The sequence below is a fragment of the Podarcis pityusensis genome (genome assembly GCF_964106645.2).
Source record: "Podarcis pityusensis genome assembly, chromosome: 1".
Classification (NCBI taxonomy): domain Eukaryota; kingdom Metazoa; phylum Chordata; class Lepidosauria; order Squamata; family Lacertidae; genus Podarcis; species Podarcis pityusensis.
Window position 1 is genome coordinate 57,289,921 of NC_138028.1, and position 17,449 is coordinate 57,307,369.

Genomic DNA, 17,449 nt, shown 5'->3' on the forward strand with positions numbered 1-17,449 from the left:
TCAGCAATACAGAGATGTAGCAATAGAGGATACATATTCAAGTCCAAATGAATATTCATGCATATTCAGTCTGAACTGTATATTCAGATCCAAAGATTTCTGACTAAGTGGGGCTTTATTGAATAGAAAAATCCTTACGGAATTAGGGGCTGTTTTCTACAATCAACACACTACTTCTGATGTTACCATTAAGTTTGTATTCTAGACAATTATAAACGATTGTTAACAGTTAATTTTTTTACCCCAAGTTCCTTCAATGGGATGATGCACCTCCTTAAAATCAATACTGGTGGACATTTTCTCGTGTGAGTTGTGATGAGGGCTGACAGCTGTTCAGACAACAGAGGAATGAGATATGATATTTTTATTTGTTAAGCCAACATTTCCCAGCTAAGCTACTATCCATCAACACCTTCCTGAATAAACAACTTGCCTGCCAACAATAAGATTAATAAGAGGAAGGGAGAAAGAGGCTTAACAGTTAGGCGTTTGGTGCTTAATTCAAGAAAGAGGGGTCTGTTCCTATAGTTCTTGCATTGACTTCTCACATGAATTGAAAACCTTGTAGTATTTATCAAAATCAGAAGTGTTTATTTATACACTAGAGAGAAGTTAGCTTAGGGCACAGAAAAAGAGCAGGACATTGATAAAATAAAGCCAAATATAATATTAACCAATAAGGAAGCAAAATAAAGTGGAGGAAAAATTAAGTGAGGGTATTGAATCCCTTTATTTAAATTGTGGTGCATCTACAAGCCATTTTAGTGAATCCCAAAGCCCTTACTCACACCCACCCACCAAAGTTTTACCATATGTATTTTTGTGCTTACAATGGGTGGAATCCAATCAGGGCACTTACGATAACAGAAGGCTTTTGATTCAGCAGGTGCCTCTGCTAATGGACAGGGAGGGCAAAAGATTTTCCCCAATTCACTCTTCGTCCTGCAATCCATTCCCCACAATAGCTTATACTGTGATTTGGAAGGTACCCCAAGTTTCTGGAGCTGTTTTTCAGGGGCACTGTGGAAGAGATCAGCAAATGTTTCCTCCTCTCAACCACTGGATCAAAAGCCCTTCCATGAGCTCAGGGAAGGGTAAGAACGAGGATTCCTTTCTGTATGTATGTATGTATGTATGTATGTATGCAAAAGGTTGCCCGTTATTGACTATATTATTTTTTTCTGATTTTAGAGTTTCCTCTGTTAAAACCTTGCATAAGAGAAAAATAGGACAAAGTGTCAGGCCAAGAAGCACTACTCACAAAACTGTCCTCAAAAGATCTCTAAGAGAACTGGATCCCATAAAGTCATTTGCCCATTTTCTGTCTCTCTTGTTTCCCATTGCTAATTGGCCACAGTAAGCTGCTATTTTTTTATTCCTGTTTGGAACTTTGATTTGGTTTAAAGAGAAATGTCAAGCTGATGTGGTCAAGAATCCTTAAATAGGGAGAAGTAAATACAAGGCTTTATGTGTTTGTTAAAGGCTACAGAAAGATCAGTTATAATGACTGTTTTCTGGACCATGGTAACGCCAGAACTGTCTAATAACGCTGGACTATGGTTTAGTGCTACATTCATGAGCAAGAAAGAGCTGCCATGAGACTTGCACTTGGGCATTCCTTCTGATCACAGGGAGAATATTTATTTTCATTTTCTGAGAAACCTGGTTTGCCATTATGTAGGAACCAGGGACAGTGGTTTAAGAGAAGCTGTGGATATTTAAACAAGCCTGGTTCATAACTCAAGGTTTGAAGTTGGCTTGTTCAGAAACTGATCAGAGTTTGGTTTACAACAATCTCTGGTTCATATGTTATCAGTTAGGATTCTTTGAAACTGGAACTAAATGCTCCAGAAGCCTTCTCCCTGCCACATGGAAGGAGAGTAGAAAACAAGCATGCCCAAGACTCACAGAAGCTTCCTTCACTTTGTGCATGGTTTGTGCACCTAAACCATGGCTTATCGTTATGTGCAAATGCAGTGAATGTGAAAATCATCTAGGTTATATCAGACTACAGTATAATACCAGGCTAAGGTATCACAGTGTAATAAAATTGTAAGAGTAATGAAGAAAGCCAAAACAGTGCCTTTCTGGATTCAGAATATGACTGGCAATTACAGCGGTGAATGTTTTGACAAGATAATGATTTCATGTCAACGGGCTTTTGTGACAGTTCTCAGAAAAATATAGCTATGAAGTTTTAATTGATGCCTAAAAGAGGAGAAGTGGAAAGGAGAAAGCCATGACTAAATTATAATTATTGAAAATAATGACAAAGCAAATGGAAGAGAGTACAATGCAAGACTATGGAACTAGTTCCTCTTGTACAGTTACATGGAGAAGATACCTGATAAAGCTAGTTTACACAACAAAGATTTTACCCTAATTCTTATTTTCACGACTAACTTTTATCCATTATTGCGTAGATCTAAAACAATTTCAAAATGATCCATATTATTTAGAAATATTTGAATTGAGCACCGTGCTGCAGAAGACCTCCCATATTGCACATTGCAAGGAAAGATGCATGTGTGTGCTCAGTATGCGCGTACCCTTTTCACAGGCACATATGCGAAGCTGAGGCATTTAATACCTTCTTGGCCAGAGGGAATTGCTGCATTGTGCTACAACCAGGTAACAACAATGAACCTGCTAGGTCAATCCACATGACCACTTCCAGCATAGTAATTGCTGTGCGCTTCCACTGGCAGTTCTCCTGTGGCTACATGCAGTACAGTATGCTGATTTGTGCTTCCGCACGGTGGTACAAGTGGTTGGAGAAAAGAGGACCTGTGGTCAACTTGTGCACTGTTCTACATGTCTGGCCACCACATGACTGCATCCTCTCATATTGCCAGTGCTCACGCACAACAGTCACTGTGCTGGAGGCGGCTGCAATGCTGGTTTCAGTCACAGCAGACAAAAGACTAGCAGCAACTTCTCATTGAGAAGATGAGTTTCTTGCCCAAGCATTTTTAAGAGCGGGGGGTGGCAAACTGACTAGAACATTTGTAAGGCGTTACCCTTCCTGGAAGTTGCGTTGCGCACTTCTTTGTGTTCCTCCGACTGCCACCATAAAGGGAATTCTTCAAGAACCTGTCGAACTTGAGTAGAGTTTTCAGGGTGCTTCTCATTGTTTGACACTTCACCAGCTGTAATGATGGCAGAGTAACTAACAGGTTGGATATATGCTGTGGCAGATTAACTCCATTAATCTGTCTTCCATCACCATCACCAGGACTTCCTCTTAATGGAGAATGAAGGATCACGTCCTGTGTTCTTGAATGGCGTTAATGTTGATATTGTTTGTTTGTTTATACAACACAGGCAAATAGTCCTCAGCTTGGCCATAATCCAAAATAAGGGAAATATATAAAGGGGCACCAACAGAGAGAAAAGAAGCCAGAATAACACACTAAATGGTATGAATAATGTGAGTGCAAATTAAAGATGTGAAGGCTAAGTGTATGTTGGGAGAATAAGCAAGTATGAGTAAGCTTCAGAAAATATCTACAAGGCCATTTTCCCAGTAAAAAGAATTATGCTTACTGATACTAGGAGAAAGCTGAGTTTTTCTGCCATACTTATCCCCTTCTTGTCCAGGTGTTTTGTATTCTTCTGTTGGATCTTCTTGCTTCTCATGTGAGTCTAAATCTGTCGTGATGAAGTTAAAGGGTTGTAAAGATTTTCATTTTTATCCACAACACATTTGAATATTTAGCCATAACTGGAAAAGCAAAACTGGAATTTAGTGCTCTTGTGCTAGAGCACAAATGGACCCATCGTGGGATCTTCCCTCTTCTGCTATGAGGATGGTTTAAAGAGTTACTTGCTGAACATTTTCCATCGTTATTTACTTCTGTTCCAGTGCTGAGTCTTGGTCTTTTCCTTGTGGCAGTGCAGAGAAAGAGAAGAGCGCTATCATTTCCTCATCCATTCATTTACATCACTCTGTGAGATGAGGAGATGTAAACCTGATGGAGAGCATTCTCAATGATAAGAGGGAAAGCAGCAGCAATCCAAAGGGGGGGAAAGCCTTGCTGAAGAGGAAGAGATCAATGAGAAGAAAGAAAAATCTCACTGGTGAGAAGACAAACCAAGCGGTATCTTTCCATTTCAGCACAATGGAAAATGTGAGAATGAATACAGCAAAGATGTTCATGCTGGAAATTCTTTCATGTATTTTTTCCCCAAATGACAGCTTGTTGCTTTCATGTTTATTCTAAGAATGGCAATTCTTAGTTTTCAGCTTTGAGTTCCCAAAGCATGTGCAAGGAATGGCATTTATCCTTCACCCAGAGTGTAACATTGCCCATTTTCTTGGATGATTTCCAGTACAGCGACATTCATTATCATCTGGCAATCAGTAATTATCTATTAGGTTCACAGAATCAGACAAAATTGGAAGGGGTATTGCAGGCAATATAGCCCAGCCCACTGCTCAGTGCAGGCTGCAACCATGGCATCCATGAGAGATGGCCATCCAGCCTCTTCTTAAATGAAGCATGGAACTAGACTTCAGATGGGTTCATTCCCCAAGAAGCAACACAAGCATAGCAGGATTAGCAGTCAACTGAAGCCTCTTCCCAAACTTAAGGTTTCATCTAACCAAAGTTTAGTGTACAGAAATGTATGGTATAAATACATACTAAGCATACAACAGAATGTATTCAGTGCTTGGTTGGAATGCAGTTTGGTTGACAAAATAGAAATCTTAGGCAGGAGAATTTGTTTCGCAAACACAAAAAACCCCAGAAACAACAGGGGTGCATCAAGAGGATGAAGCAGCTAAGAGGAAGATCCCCAACCCCTGGCTGCACCAGTGCACAAATCAACAGGCTCAGGATGACCTTTGATCTAGTTATAGAGCAGAACGGCAGAGAAAAGACCACTGTTTTATTCAGCCTCAAAATTCAGAACAACTTAAGACAATTATTTATTTTACAGATGATGTCCTGGTGATAATGTGCAACATGGACAACTGTAACAAGAGACCAAATAGATAAATAACCAATTCTAGATCAAACAGCTGCAGCAATTTTAAAGTACCATTAATTATACATTTATAAAATCAAGAAGTTGGTTTGGTCCAGGCTAGTGGACTAATTAGATTAGTGCTAAGTGGTTTTATTGGCTGGCTCTTTAATACTCCTTATATCAGCTTGCCCTTTTCATGAACTTATATAGTTTGGGAGTATCTAGCTTATGAACTTGTCATCATTTCTCAAAAAGCTGGTTTGAATCTCCAATCGCTATAATTCCTTAGACCACCCTTGAAGCGAGAAAGCTGAGATCAAGATTAGAAACGCACACGTATTCACAAGTTTCTGCTCCGCTGCCAATTCCACAAATCTACTGTTGCAAGTTAGAATGACATGTAAGCAGCAGACCCACAACTATTATCTGTGAAAAGAAAGAGCTGTGGTGTGAATTGCACAAGATTTTCCAGTGAAGGCAACTGTACAAGTGATGTGCAAAACTGGTTCAAATCTGTACTGCTGTTTACATTTTGATGCAAACATTTAAATTGTGCAGTTATGAATGACAATACGCATGCAGTGTAAAGCTGGTGATTCAAACACAATGCTTTTGCAGGTATTGGTCTCAAATTCTTGCTGTCCCAGCATGCAGGACATATTTCACACATCCCTAATACCAATCTTCCTTCCAGCACCTTTATGCCTTGCCCTGGCTTCCGGAGCATCAGCTGTTAGTGAAGCCTTTCTCCATGTTATGCATTGCTACATGAAGGGAAGTCACCACCACCAGTACAAATTGTACATTTTACTCAACATCAGGAGTTACCTTGCACTGAGGGGGGGGCGGGTTAACATTATTTGAAGAAGCAGGAAATAACTAGTGACACTACTGTGTGAGACCATTAAAATACATTTTTATTGCTAGCATGCAGCTAATTTCCTTCTTGCTCATTATTTCTTCAAGAAGTCCCAAAGTAAACCTAAACAGGTTTATATAGAAAGTTGCAATGTCAACCACATCGTTCAGCAGTTAAAAAGTACATTTCAGTGAATGATCAAAAGAAGCCCATTTAAATGGCAGTGCTGGCCAACTTGCATGTATTGAGATGATCATACAAATAAAGGAAAATGATGCCTTAATAGTAGTTCATGTGAAAAGTGGTGATCCAGAGAGATATCAAAATCATCTGGGCTTTGGTCAGAGAATTCAGTCTCTCTGTCTCTCTGTCTCTCTGTCTCTCTCATACACACACACACACACACACACACACACACACATATATATTTCAGGAGACACAAAATTAAGTGCATACAAAGAACCCCAAGATGAAAGCAACATTTTTAACTCCTATCAAGAAAACCTGGATCACAAAATCTCAAACTGAGGCTTCTCTCCATCCCTGAGAGATGATAATGACCAGATGAATCTAGACTTCTTCTAATTCAAACAAATAGCCATAGAACTACCCTTCAGATTTTCAATGAGTATTTTTTAGTTTTTCTATATTGTCCAACTGAGAAAAAAGGGATCCTCAAGCACCATTCTGTCAGTATGGCCTCAATTAACTGAAAACCACATACTCATGCAGTATGTATCAAAAGGAAAAATGCCTTTCACAAATGGAAGACAGCTTTCTGAAGAGCCTAATTGCATATTTCCAGAACTCTTGGACATCTGACACAATAGCACACTGGAGATATTAATGCAATAGTTTAATTAATCACAACTTTAAACACAGACTTGTAGAGGCTAGATTTGGCAAATCTACATAGCACTGCTTCATGGAGTGGGTATCAGGCCCATGCACAGTCCACCACTACAAGTAGAATTTGTGATCAGCATACATACACTAACCATGAGATCAGTCTTCCCTTTTTTGAGGGAGACATATCATGCCTCTGGACCAATCAGACATGCCACACTAGGGACAAAGAGCAACACTGATCGTGAGCTCACCACTGCAACAATGTACACAACTACACAACATAAAGATTGTGCAAACTAATCCTTATTCAATCTTATTTCTACCACACATCAGATTTCCCTTCTTGTCTCTTCCAGAAGCACAGGAAAGTTTACATAAAATGTACCTAATACAATTGTTACACTTACTAGGACTTTGGGGCTGCTGGTCTTTAGAATGTCCTCCTTCATGGTGGCCATCATGTGTATTTGGAACATCAGTTGCATCTTCATCCTTCCCCGCAAAAGGCTCTTTTGAGGTAAAAGTACCACCATCTGTGTAATAATAGATAAATGAGTTGCATAATGGATAAATGAGTGACCTACCACCCATACTGTTTTCATTATGAATTCTTCGAACAACTTTGTGCATTTTTTCATTATATTACTGGAGGAGTACTCTAGTTTCTGCTATAATAGACTAACAAGGGCACTACTCTAGAATTTATCGGCACTATGTTAGATGAATCATTTACAATATTCTTTTGTTTATGGCAGAAGGAAATTATCCTCATTGATAGTTGCTACTTTTTCACATCATGACTTAAATAGTAAATCCCAGTGATACCTGTATGATGAGGAAAATGTGACGAGATACCCGGACTGATAACATTGGGATCTGTCGTTGATCTGTCATTTGCAGAACCACTGCCGCCAGTATTTTCATCTTCATTAATGGGTGGCCGTTTTGTGAATCTCTCTCCATCAATATAGTGTGATCCATCAGGATTGTATATTTCTGTCGGAAAGAGGAAATAAGGAATTAAACATAGCTGAACAGAGGAACATTTCCAGCAAGATAGCTGTCCTGTTGCAGTACTATCTCCCATGTGGTAACTTACCACGGAACCTGTGCCTTCAACTACTTAGAGCCAAGTTCAAACCTTGTTTTAAGCAGCAGTGAGTGTCACACTTACATACTCCCATCTGTTCTACGAAGAGGCAACCAGTGTTTATTGTTACATCTGAATCGGGAACTCTGATTAGTTCAAACTAAACTATGGTTTTTGAAACAAGCCAGGATGATAAACTATGATTTGATTCTGGTTTGTTTTAAAAAAACAATTTAAGTTTAGACTAACCACAGTTTATCCTTCTTAGGCTTAATGATAAACTGCAGTTAATTAAAAAGAAGCAATGGGTGTTTCCAATCTCCTCATGGACATGGTACAGGAGGAGAGAGAAAGCTGGAGTGTACAAGCCTAAGGATTGTTTGCATAGTCCTAAACTGCAGTTAAAATTGTGCCCAAACTGGGCTAATGTCAAGATCCTGCCAAATGATGAGGAAAACCTTTCCACATAGGCATACGTATAAGAAGACAAGTGGTTATATTCTCCTGACCACTTTTAGAATGTTTTATGTACAAAGTAGTTACCGTATTTTTCGTCCTATAGGGCGCACCGGCCCATAGGACGCACCTCGGGTTTTTTTGGGGGGGGGGAATGAATTAAAAAAAATTATTCCCCCCCCCCGCCGCGGCTGCCGCCCCAAGCCTTGCGCACACCTGCCCGAAGCACGGGGCACCCTCCGGAGGGCTCCCCGTGCTTCGGGCGACAGGCTGCCGCCCCAAGCCTCGCGCGCTCGGAGGGACCTCCTGCTGAGCGCGCAAGGCTTGCGGACACTCGTCTGAAGCACGGGGAGCCCGCACGGGGAGCGCGAGGCTTGCGGACACTCGCCGGAGCTGCAGGCTGCTGCCCGCAAGCCTTGTGAGCCAGCGGGAACTCCCGCTGGGCTTGCAAGGCTTGCGGATAGCTTCCTGAAGCCTGGAGAGCGAGAGGGGTCGGTGCGCACCGATGCCTCTCGCTCTCCAGGCTTCAGCGAAAGCCTGCATTCGCCCCATAGGATGCACACACATTTCCCCTTCATTTTTGGAGGGGAAAAAGTGCGTCCTATGGGGCGAAAAATACGGTAGATGCACATTGTACAAGTCATCTCTTCTTCGTAAAACGTAGCCATTTTGTGGTTGTGATTCGAGGACCCGATCCCCGCTTGGGGAATAAAGACACGTGGACACAGAATGTAAGGCTAATGGGTAAGGTAAAGGCCACAACTTTATTGATTACAGCATGTGAGAAGGTATTGGCTTAGGCATTGGACCACGGAACATTAGACTCCACCCACTCGTAGAGGGGTGAGTCTGAGGCGGGGTTAACCACCAGTAGGGGAAGCCTGTTGATGCTAATCCAACTATAGGCTCTCTTCCTGATGTCACCGAGGGTCGTGCCATGACCCCCCCGCCACACGGGCATCGGACAGGATCCACGACCGCCGGAATCCTTTAGCGGAATACCCAAAATTGTCGGGGAAGGCGATGGCCACACCTTGCCTCCTGAAACACCAACAACACATTCCAATGCCTAACCACCAAATACCACGAAAGCTGTGAGGGTTGCTATGAGGTAGGCGAAAAAAAACCAAGAGGCCGGGCCAATTTAGCCAATTGGAAAAAACTCCTACCAGGCCTCCTGGTTAAACAGGGTGACCAACCAGAGGTCCATAGCAAAGTCTCAGGAACAGCTAAAGGGAGTGGAAGGTGGGTGACTCGAAGAAAATGTGTGTGCAATGGTGGGGATGGCTAGCGCGGCTGCGTTTGAGCAGCAAGCCACGCCCCTGTTGAGCTTCCCTATTGGGTGCTCAACCGGGGAGGGGCGTGGCGCCAGCCCTGGAGTTGAAGCAGGGGGCGGAGCGCCCCCTGCATGACGCAGGAATCGTCTCCCGCTCACAACCCCTTCCCTCCTGGGAGTAGGAAAGGCTTTATTGTGCACTTAAGGCACTCTGCCCTGTGGGAACTTTTTTGTACTCTGAATTGTGTCATGCACTGTCTATGCAATGGCATTTGCTGCTAGGATAGTAAAATGTTTTCCAACAAAGTACAATACAGAAGGCCATGCACCTGCAGACTTCCCTATGGTGCTTACTTTTTGCAGGAGACTCATAAAGCCAATAGGTTAGAAGGAGCATGTAGCAAAATCCTTTGGAGAACAGTTTGCTAGGCTTGAACTATCCATGACAGATTATCATTTAAAGGATTGCAGGGGAAGAGGTGTTATACGCTCCTTCATTTTACAGTTGTTCTGCTCGTTGTACAATGGCCAATCTAAATGTGCTTTGCTACAACTTGAAACTATTTCTTTCTAATCTTCAGTGCTTTTGATAGACAGTTTGATAGTTATTTAGATATATTAAAACAATTATTGTGTCTCGTGAATATTACATTCAAGAACTGTCTGCCACCTGTAACAATCTACTTCATTGTACTGTTGACAGGATAATCAGTATGTTTGATAAACTATCCAATACAGTGACTTATTCAAGTCTGACAATGTGTTCTGGATTCAACCAAGGCAGGCAATGCGTGTTAAAATAAACATCCATCAAGGAAGAAGATGCACAAATGCTTCTTGTAATGTACCAAAAAGAACATGGAGATTAATGCATGTGTTTCAAAGGCTCTAAGCCAAGAAATAGTCAGTGGGAGAGAAGTTAGAGGGCAGAAACACCTATACACACAAAATTTTGCTGCAGAGTCTCACTTATTTAATTTGATAATAATGTGGCTGATTTTTATCACCTCTGAATGATCTTATAAGGCCTAATTCTAGCAGATAAATGGAAAATAAATAGTTTAAAAATCAGGCAGATGATTATACCATGAAATTGTACTAGATTATACTAAGTACCTATAGGATGTTATTCTATTCTAAAATGTATACAAAACTCTATACACATTTTCTGAATATGCTTTCTTATGGCACATTAAATGTTTGCAAAGGTTTGTTTCAGAGCCTGCAAAATATAGCTCAACACAAAAATGTATGAAATTCAGCTCTTACCTATTTTGCTATCTTCATCAGGCCAAATGGAGTATAACTTTATGACGGGGTCACAAACTATGTCCCTTGATTCTACAAAGGGGAGAGCAAAATATTATCTGGTTAATTTTTGTTAGAAGCAACAAAGGAAATGAGAACTGACACTAAAGCGGTGGCTATGCAACAGGTTTCAGGTGAGAACTCAACCATCCCATGGACAAAAGTAAGTCTTCCACACCTGTAGGTTTAGGGTCTTGAATTTGGAACTGGCATACATTCTACATTCATTCATTCACTTACTAAATTTATATCCCGCTTTTCCTACCACAGTAGCTGACAAACAAGTAATAAAACATATTTAAAACAATGCCAATACAAATGCAGATTGTAATCATGCTAAGTGTGAGTTTCTGTTAAAAAATAGAAGCTGAGATGCATAATTAGAACAGCAGATAATTAGAACAGCAGATAAATCCTTAAAATACTTTTAAGGATAAATCCTTAAAAACTTGACAGCAGTTCAAAATTTGTATGGCCTGTAACTGTTTGTGTGTATCAGAAGCATCATCTCCTTCCTAACTGCCCCACACACTCAAGAATGTTGTAGTTAGACCTTTCCTGCTTTTTAAGCCAGCATCATCCAAAAATTTAATTTTGTGGGGAGGGACGAAGGGATAGGACTCTCACTGTTCAGCCACATGTCAGCTTCTTAGGACATATCAGCCCCATCTGGACCGCAATGCAAATGTTTATTTCTCAGGACACTGAGATCCTGCCCCAGTTGCCTAAATCCACCAGACTTCATTAGCCAAATGGGATATGATGGCGACAGCTGTACACTGAGGCCTGAGCCATTTATTGAGGTTTGCAGTGGGTAGAGTCCAATTTTTAGAGCATTTTTTGTGGAGAAGTACACCAAATGCATGAGGAGGCCTCTACATTTCTGATCTGCATACTGGTTTTTTTGTTGCCTGCTGGAAATTGCAAAAAAGTGGGGAGGGGTTGGGCCGCAATATATGATGACTGGTTGAATATGTTCAACTTGGTGTGTCAGCAGTTATGCAGGCATGCCCAAAAAAATCTGTTTTTTGCATATGTCTCCTGCATATTCCGCTTTGTAAGATATAACATTTATTTCAACAAACTGAGACATAGCATGTGCGGCAGCAAAATATCTCTGTTAGGAAGCATGTGAACAAACCCAAACATACCTGATGAATTGAAGCAATATGTATCATATTTGTCAGATATATTTGACGAAAGTACGTATATCCCAGTGTGGTTTGCTGCGCAGAGCGCATAAGGGGTGTGTCGAGGAACTACAATTTTTTCTTCTATATAACCATATCTAGGAAAAAGAGGCATAAACATATTGATGCATCTAGGTAAATAACCAATGTACACAGAACTGTATACTACCACAAAGCATCTGTGAAGGAACCACATCAACCAAACTGAAGGAGCATCTTTCCCCCCATCATTCAGCCCAGACACTGAGATCTAGCTCTGAGGACATTCTGACAGTTCTCTCACTGCGAGAAGTGAAACTACACAGAACCAGAAAGAGGGCCTTCTCAGGCCCACCCTGTGGAATGACCTCCTGTCAGATGTCAAGGAAATAAACAACTATCTGATGTTTAGAAGACATCTGAAGGCAGCCCTGTTTAGGGAAGTTTTTAAAGCTTGATGCTTTACTGTGGTTTTATAATTTGTTGGAAGGCGCTCAGAGTAGCTGGGGCAACTCAGTCAGATGGGCAGCATATATACTACTACTTCTACTACTATAGACTGACCCTGATTCTGTCCACATAATTGGGGTGTGTGTGTGTGTGTGTGTGTGTGTGTATCTTTCAAGCCATGATCCATCCTGCACTCTACTAGATCTTTTAAACAAATTATAGAACAATTATGGCACTATAGTACTGCAGTGGATTCAACCATTTGGGAAAATGCTTTGGAAGGTCCAAGTTAAGAGTCCCAGATACTCTGCTCTTCTAGAGACAGCAGGTGTAGCAGCAGATGGGACATATTATTGTTATTCTTAATATTGCTGTATTGAATATATGTACACTACAATGGGTTCCAGATGTTTTGCTTTTGTTTTATTTTTTAAATAGAAATGCTCATTGCAGGAAATGGAATAGGAAATGGAAGGGACAATATTTGAGTAAGAAAGAACATGCAGGCATCTGACTCCATGTACTTCTGATATCTCTTGTTTAAAATAAAAATCCCAGGTAGCAGGGTTGAGAAACAGTGCTATCTGAAATTCTAGAAAGCAACTGCACACAGCTTAGACAGCACTGAGCTAGTCATAGGTAGGTAGCCGTGTTGGTCTGCTGTAGCTGAAACAAAATAAAAAAAATCCTTCCAATAGCACCTTAAAGGTAAAGGGACCCCTAACCATTAGGTCCAGTCGTGACCAACTCTGGGGTTGCGGCGCTCATCTCGCTTTATTGGCTGAGGGAGCCGACGTACAGCTTCCAGGTCATGTGGCCAGCATGACGAAGCTGCTTCTGGCAAACCAGAGAAGCGCACGGAAACGCTGTTTACCTTCCCGCCAGAGCGGTACCTATTTATCTAATTGCACTTTTATGTACTTTCGAACTGCTAGGTTGGCAGGAGCAGGGACCGAGCAACGGGAGCTCACCCCGTCGCGGGGATTCGAACCGCCGACCTTCTGATCAGCAAGTCCTAGGCTCTATTGTTTAACCCACAGCGCCAATAGCACCTTAGAGACTAACTAATTTTGTTATGGGTGTGAGCTTTCATGTGCATGCACACTGTATCTGAAGAAGTGTGCATGCACACGAAAGCTCCATACCCATAACAAACTTAGTTGGTCTCTAAGGTGCTACTGAAAGTACTGAGCTAGATAGACTAAAGGCTTGATTCATTATTAGGTGGCGTCACTGATTAATTGGATGTAACAATATAAATGATTTGTCAGGTATGTACTGGTCATTAGGAATGACATTAGGACACTGGATTTGGAAAGGGAAGGAATTTTCCTGCAGGAAGGAATTGGCAGGCCCACTGTCTTGGGGCATCTAAAGCTATTTGCTGTGCAAGCTGCTGTGTTCTGAATTCCAGATGTCACTGTGGTGGGTGGGGATAAAATATTAAAGGGTGAATGGCCCCATATTTACACAAAGGGTTATACTAGGGAGCTATAAGCAATCTCTTTCCGGTCTGTGTTCCATTAACCCAGTCTCTATATTTTCCTAACTTACCAGCAGAAGAAACTGACGGGGTTATTGCAAAAAAGGGCAGAGCACAACAGTGAAGGAGAAGCAAGGATGATGAAAAACATACCATGCTCTAAACTTTGCAAAGCTTCAATAAAATGTTGAAATGTAGCAATAATCTACACATGGAATGCTGGCTAAAATAAGTAATGTCCCCTTGCTGTTCTGTACTGAGCATAGGGCTTTCCAGCATATATGGAACTCCATAAACTGATTCAGTGAATGTTTCAGTGGAACATGTGGTTAATAAAATTATGTAACAAATGAAGGTTATTTTGCAGTACTATCCTGAGTTTCTAGTACATTTAGTACCGATTTCCTTTAAATCTTCTTTGCCGAAAAGGTTTATTGAAAGTTAATCAACATCTCTGCACCACCCCCCTTTTAAAAATGGCTTTTGATTGGGGAGAGACAGCTAAGGACTCATCTACACTTCCGCTTACTCTCTGTATAGAAAGCACAGGTCCTAAAGGTTTTCCATTTGAAACCTGCTGAATTGTAGGCAAGCATCAACCTGCGTAAAACCCAATCAGCGTTTGATCCAGTTGAGAGGTAAAGAGTGGGTTTTCCTTGGGGGAAAGCAGAGGCACAAGCAGAAATTTGGACAGGCCCTAAGGTAGCCGCTGCTGAACCTCTGGCTTGTATAGAATACTGCTGTTCCATTTGTGCAACTATCACCCACTAGTGCAACAGACTTCCCCACCCTCCTCTGCAGTCCACTGCACAACCTCAAAGAGAGGTTGTGTAGCAGCTAGCACTGATTTTGAGGGGTGTGCAGAGACAGGAGAAGAATAACACGTCTTATTTCATGAGTGGAATGCTGTTCATGCAGTGCTGGATACAACCTTCTGGTTCAGGATTGAGGTGCAGAAAATTATACTCCATTAATGTGATCCCTGTCAACCGGGGACCGATTGCCAAGTAAATGTGTGTAGAATCAGGCTGTTAAAGTGTTATTTCTTTTGTTCCGAGGTGTACAGTAAAGCCACTGTACTATAGCAATGGCTTTTTAGTAACAGATCAACTCAAGCAGAAAGTGAAGCCCTTTTCAGATGAATGCACAGGGACACTGGCTTTGTGGCACTAGTTTCCTGCAAAATATGACAGGGCTTCTCTAATGGGTTGCCTTAAAACCTGTGGAAATTCCCTGCTCCACAAAAGCTGCAGAAGCTCTGATTCCCCCCCCCCCCCTTGACCAGTCTCTTCTTGTTTCACCCTACACCCTTTCATTATGACCTGAATTAGGATCTTCCTTAGGCACTCATTGCATTAAATATTCAGAAATCATCTCCCATAAACTAGCAAGGCTTAAGGTAATATCATGCAACACACAGTTTTGGGAGCCTTTCCACTTCCAGTTGTGGAACTTGAACACAACAGTTAGGTCCCAATTTCCTCACTGAGCCACGGTCTGGGGCTTAGAAACATGAGTAATTCTTGTTCATAACTATTTCCACTGTACTATTAAGGTCACTACATTGCAAAACATTGGCAAAACATGCTGCTGCCAATCTGGGTCCAACAACACTATCTACCAAACCAGAACCTGTTTCTTCAGAGCCAATGCATGTCTGATGTGACAGAGTTGCCAGGGTTGTTACCATGGTATGTACAAAGCAACCTTGATCCGTCTCATCCTCTGTAACAAGCCTAGGCACCATACTAATCTTTTAAACCCCTTGCATAAGAAAATAAATCATAATATGGGATATTCAGCTGTCCATTATGGAAAGAATCTCTCAGTCTCCCAAGTTTTGAAATTTAGAAGTATCTTTAAGGTTCCGTCTCATCCTTACTACATGTGGCTGTGATCTAAGAGAACATGCGTTCTGTTTGAATACTTTAAAGATAGGAAAAAATATCTACTGGGTAGATAGTCTCACCACTGCCATTACTGCAAGAAGGCACACAATCCCGGCCCTATCTAGAATTGCCATAACCTTTCCAGAGCCCCTTGGGAAGGATGGGCTTGGGAAGAATTAGTTAAATCATTTTTGTTCCTTGGGCAGGATTCAACTAATGAGTCCTGCTAGCGGAAGTCTGCATGAGGACTTACACAACAGGGCTTTCCCCCACGCCTCCCAGCTTGGGGTGGTGGGTAGGAGAAAGCCAGAACACTGCATTAAAAAGAAGAAGAAGAATTTTGCCAATTGCACCTGAAGAGACTTTTCTATAACTTCATTGACCATTATTTTAGATAAGATGGTTCCTTCATATTTTTCTACTATAATTCTGTTTATCCCATTAATTTATATCCCATACCCTGCAAAATAATAATGCAACTCAGGCCCTTAGGGAAAACAAGACTGTGAAGACCTTTTGCTAATGCTTCCTGGAGACTATGCAACTATTAATAACTCTGCTTGACATTTATTCCATACACAGTTAAATATTTTTGAACAATTGCACCATCAGAAACTAACTAATCTAATTACTTACCATGCTAATTAGGCTGATTACTTTCCATACCAATGAATTTGCCTTTACTCCGTGCATTTTGAAAGTACTGTTACACAAGTCCAAGCACTGTGTAGCTCACAAACCAGCAATAAAATTCACATCATAAAGATGCAAAAGCAAAGCAATTAAACCTTTTGACAGAATGGACTTAGGAGTACTTAGGTGGTTGTGTTATAGACAAGAAGGTGGTGCTTTATCAATTTGCTTTCCCTCGGTTGCATGTTCATAAAATTTAATTATTAGTAATGGTGCCACACACATGGCCTAAGCTAATTTAATATGTTAAGTTAATGAGGCATATGTTGCCCTTAGGCTGCGGTTCTGCTTCCATGTAGTTGCCCAAGGTAAGTAACAATTCCTTCCAGACAACCCAACTACCAGATCAATGTGGAAGCTGCCCTGTGGCACGTACATCTCTGCAGGTGGGCAAGAATGTTGGTAAATATTTATTGTACTTATACGCAACGCTAATGATGATATCTGGCACAGCAAAGTGACTAACAGGGTAATTAGCAGCAGGAGATGGGAAGTCTCGCTCAAATCTTGCCTTGGCTGGGTACTGCCTAGGTGGCCTTAAGGCAAACAAAACATTATTCTCTCAGTCTCTCCATCTGACATGGGGTAATGCTACATTAATCCCGCATCTTACGTGCATCTGACCTGTGCAATTTCAGCCATATGCAGTTGAAGGCAGGCTGATTGAAATTGCCCAAGTCCCCAAGCAAGGCGGAAGAGAGCTTGAGAGCTATTTTCATGCTGAGTCTGCTTGGAGTTACGGAGTGCAAAAAGAGCTCATAAGCTCTCCACCTTGCTTGCTGGGCCACACCTGTTCAGCATGCTATGGGATGCTCAGTGAGATCTCGCAGGAGCATCCCTAGCCTTCTAGAACCATTGCACTGAGCAGGCATTGCCCCACAAGCACAGTTGAGCGCTTAAAAGCTCTTTTCATGCTGGGTAAGCCAAGTGGACCTGGTGCAAAAAGAACTTTA

The 17,449-nt window shown here is 41.5% G+C and overlaps 1 protein-coding gene across 17 annotated transcripts in view; it reads right to left on the reverse strand.

Annotated features, from left to right (window-relative positions):
- Positions 1–17,449, reverse strand: part of CD44 (CD44 molecule (IN blood group)) — a 73,593-nt gene that overhangs the window by 22,789 nt on the left and 33,355 nt on the right. For 12 of the 17 annotated variants that reach the window (XM_080982554.1, XM_080982553.1, XM_080982551.1 and 9 more), the window contains exons 3-9: positions 11,964–12,100; positions 10,774–10,845; positions 7,508–7,678; positions 7,090–7,215; positions 3,547–3,651; positions 3,021–3,149; positions 243–329 (exon numbers count right to left, since the gene is read on the reverse strand). In XM_080982554.1, coding sequence (XP_080838680.1) covers positions 243–329; positions 3,021–3,149; positions 3,547–3,651; positions 7,090–7,215; positions 7,508–7,678; positions 10,774–10,845; positions 11,964–12,100 — 827 coding nt within the window. The remainder of the gene's footprint in view (positions 1–242; positions 330–3,020; positions 3,150–3,546; positions 3,652–7,089; positions 7,216–7,507; positions 7,679–10,773; positions 10,846–11,963; positions 12,101–17,449) is intronic. The other 5 variants (XM_080982547.1, XM_080982548.1, XM_080982556.1 and 2 more) reach the window with 4 other exon arrangements.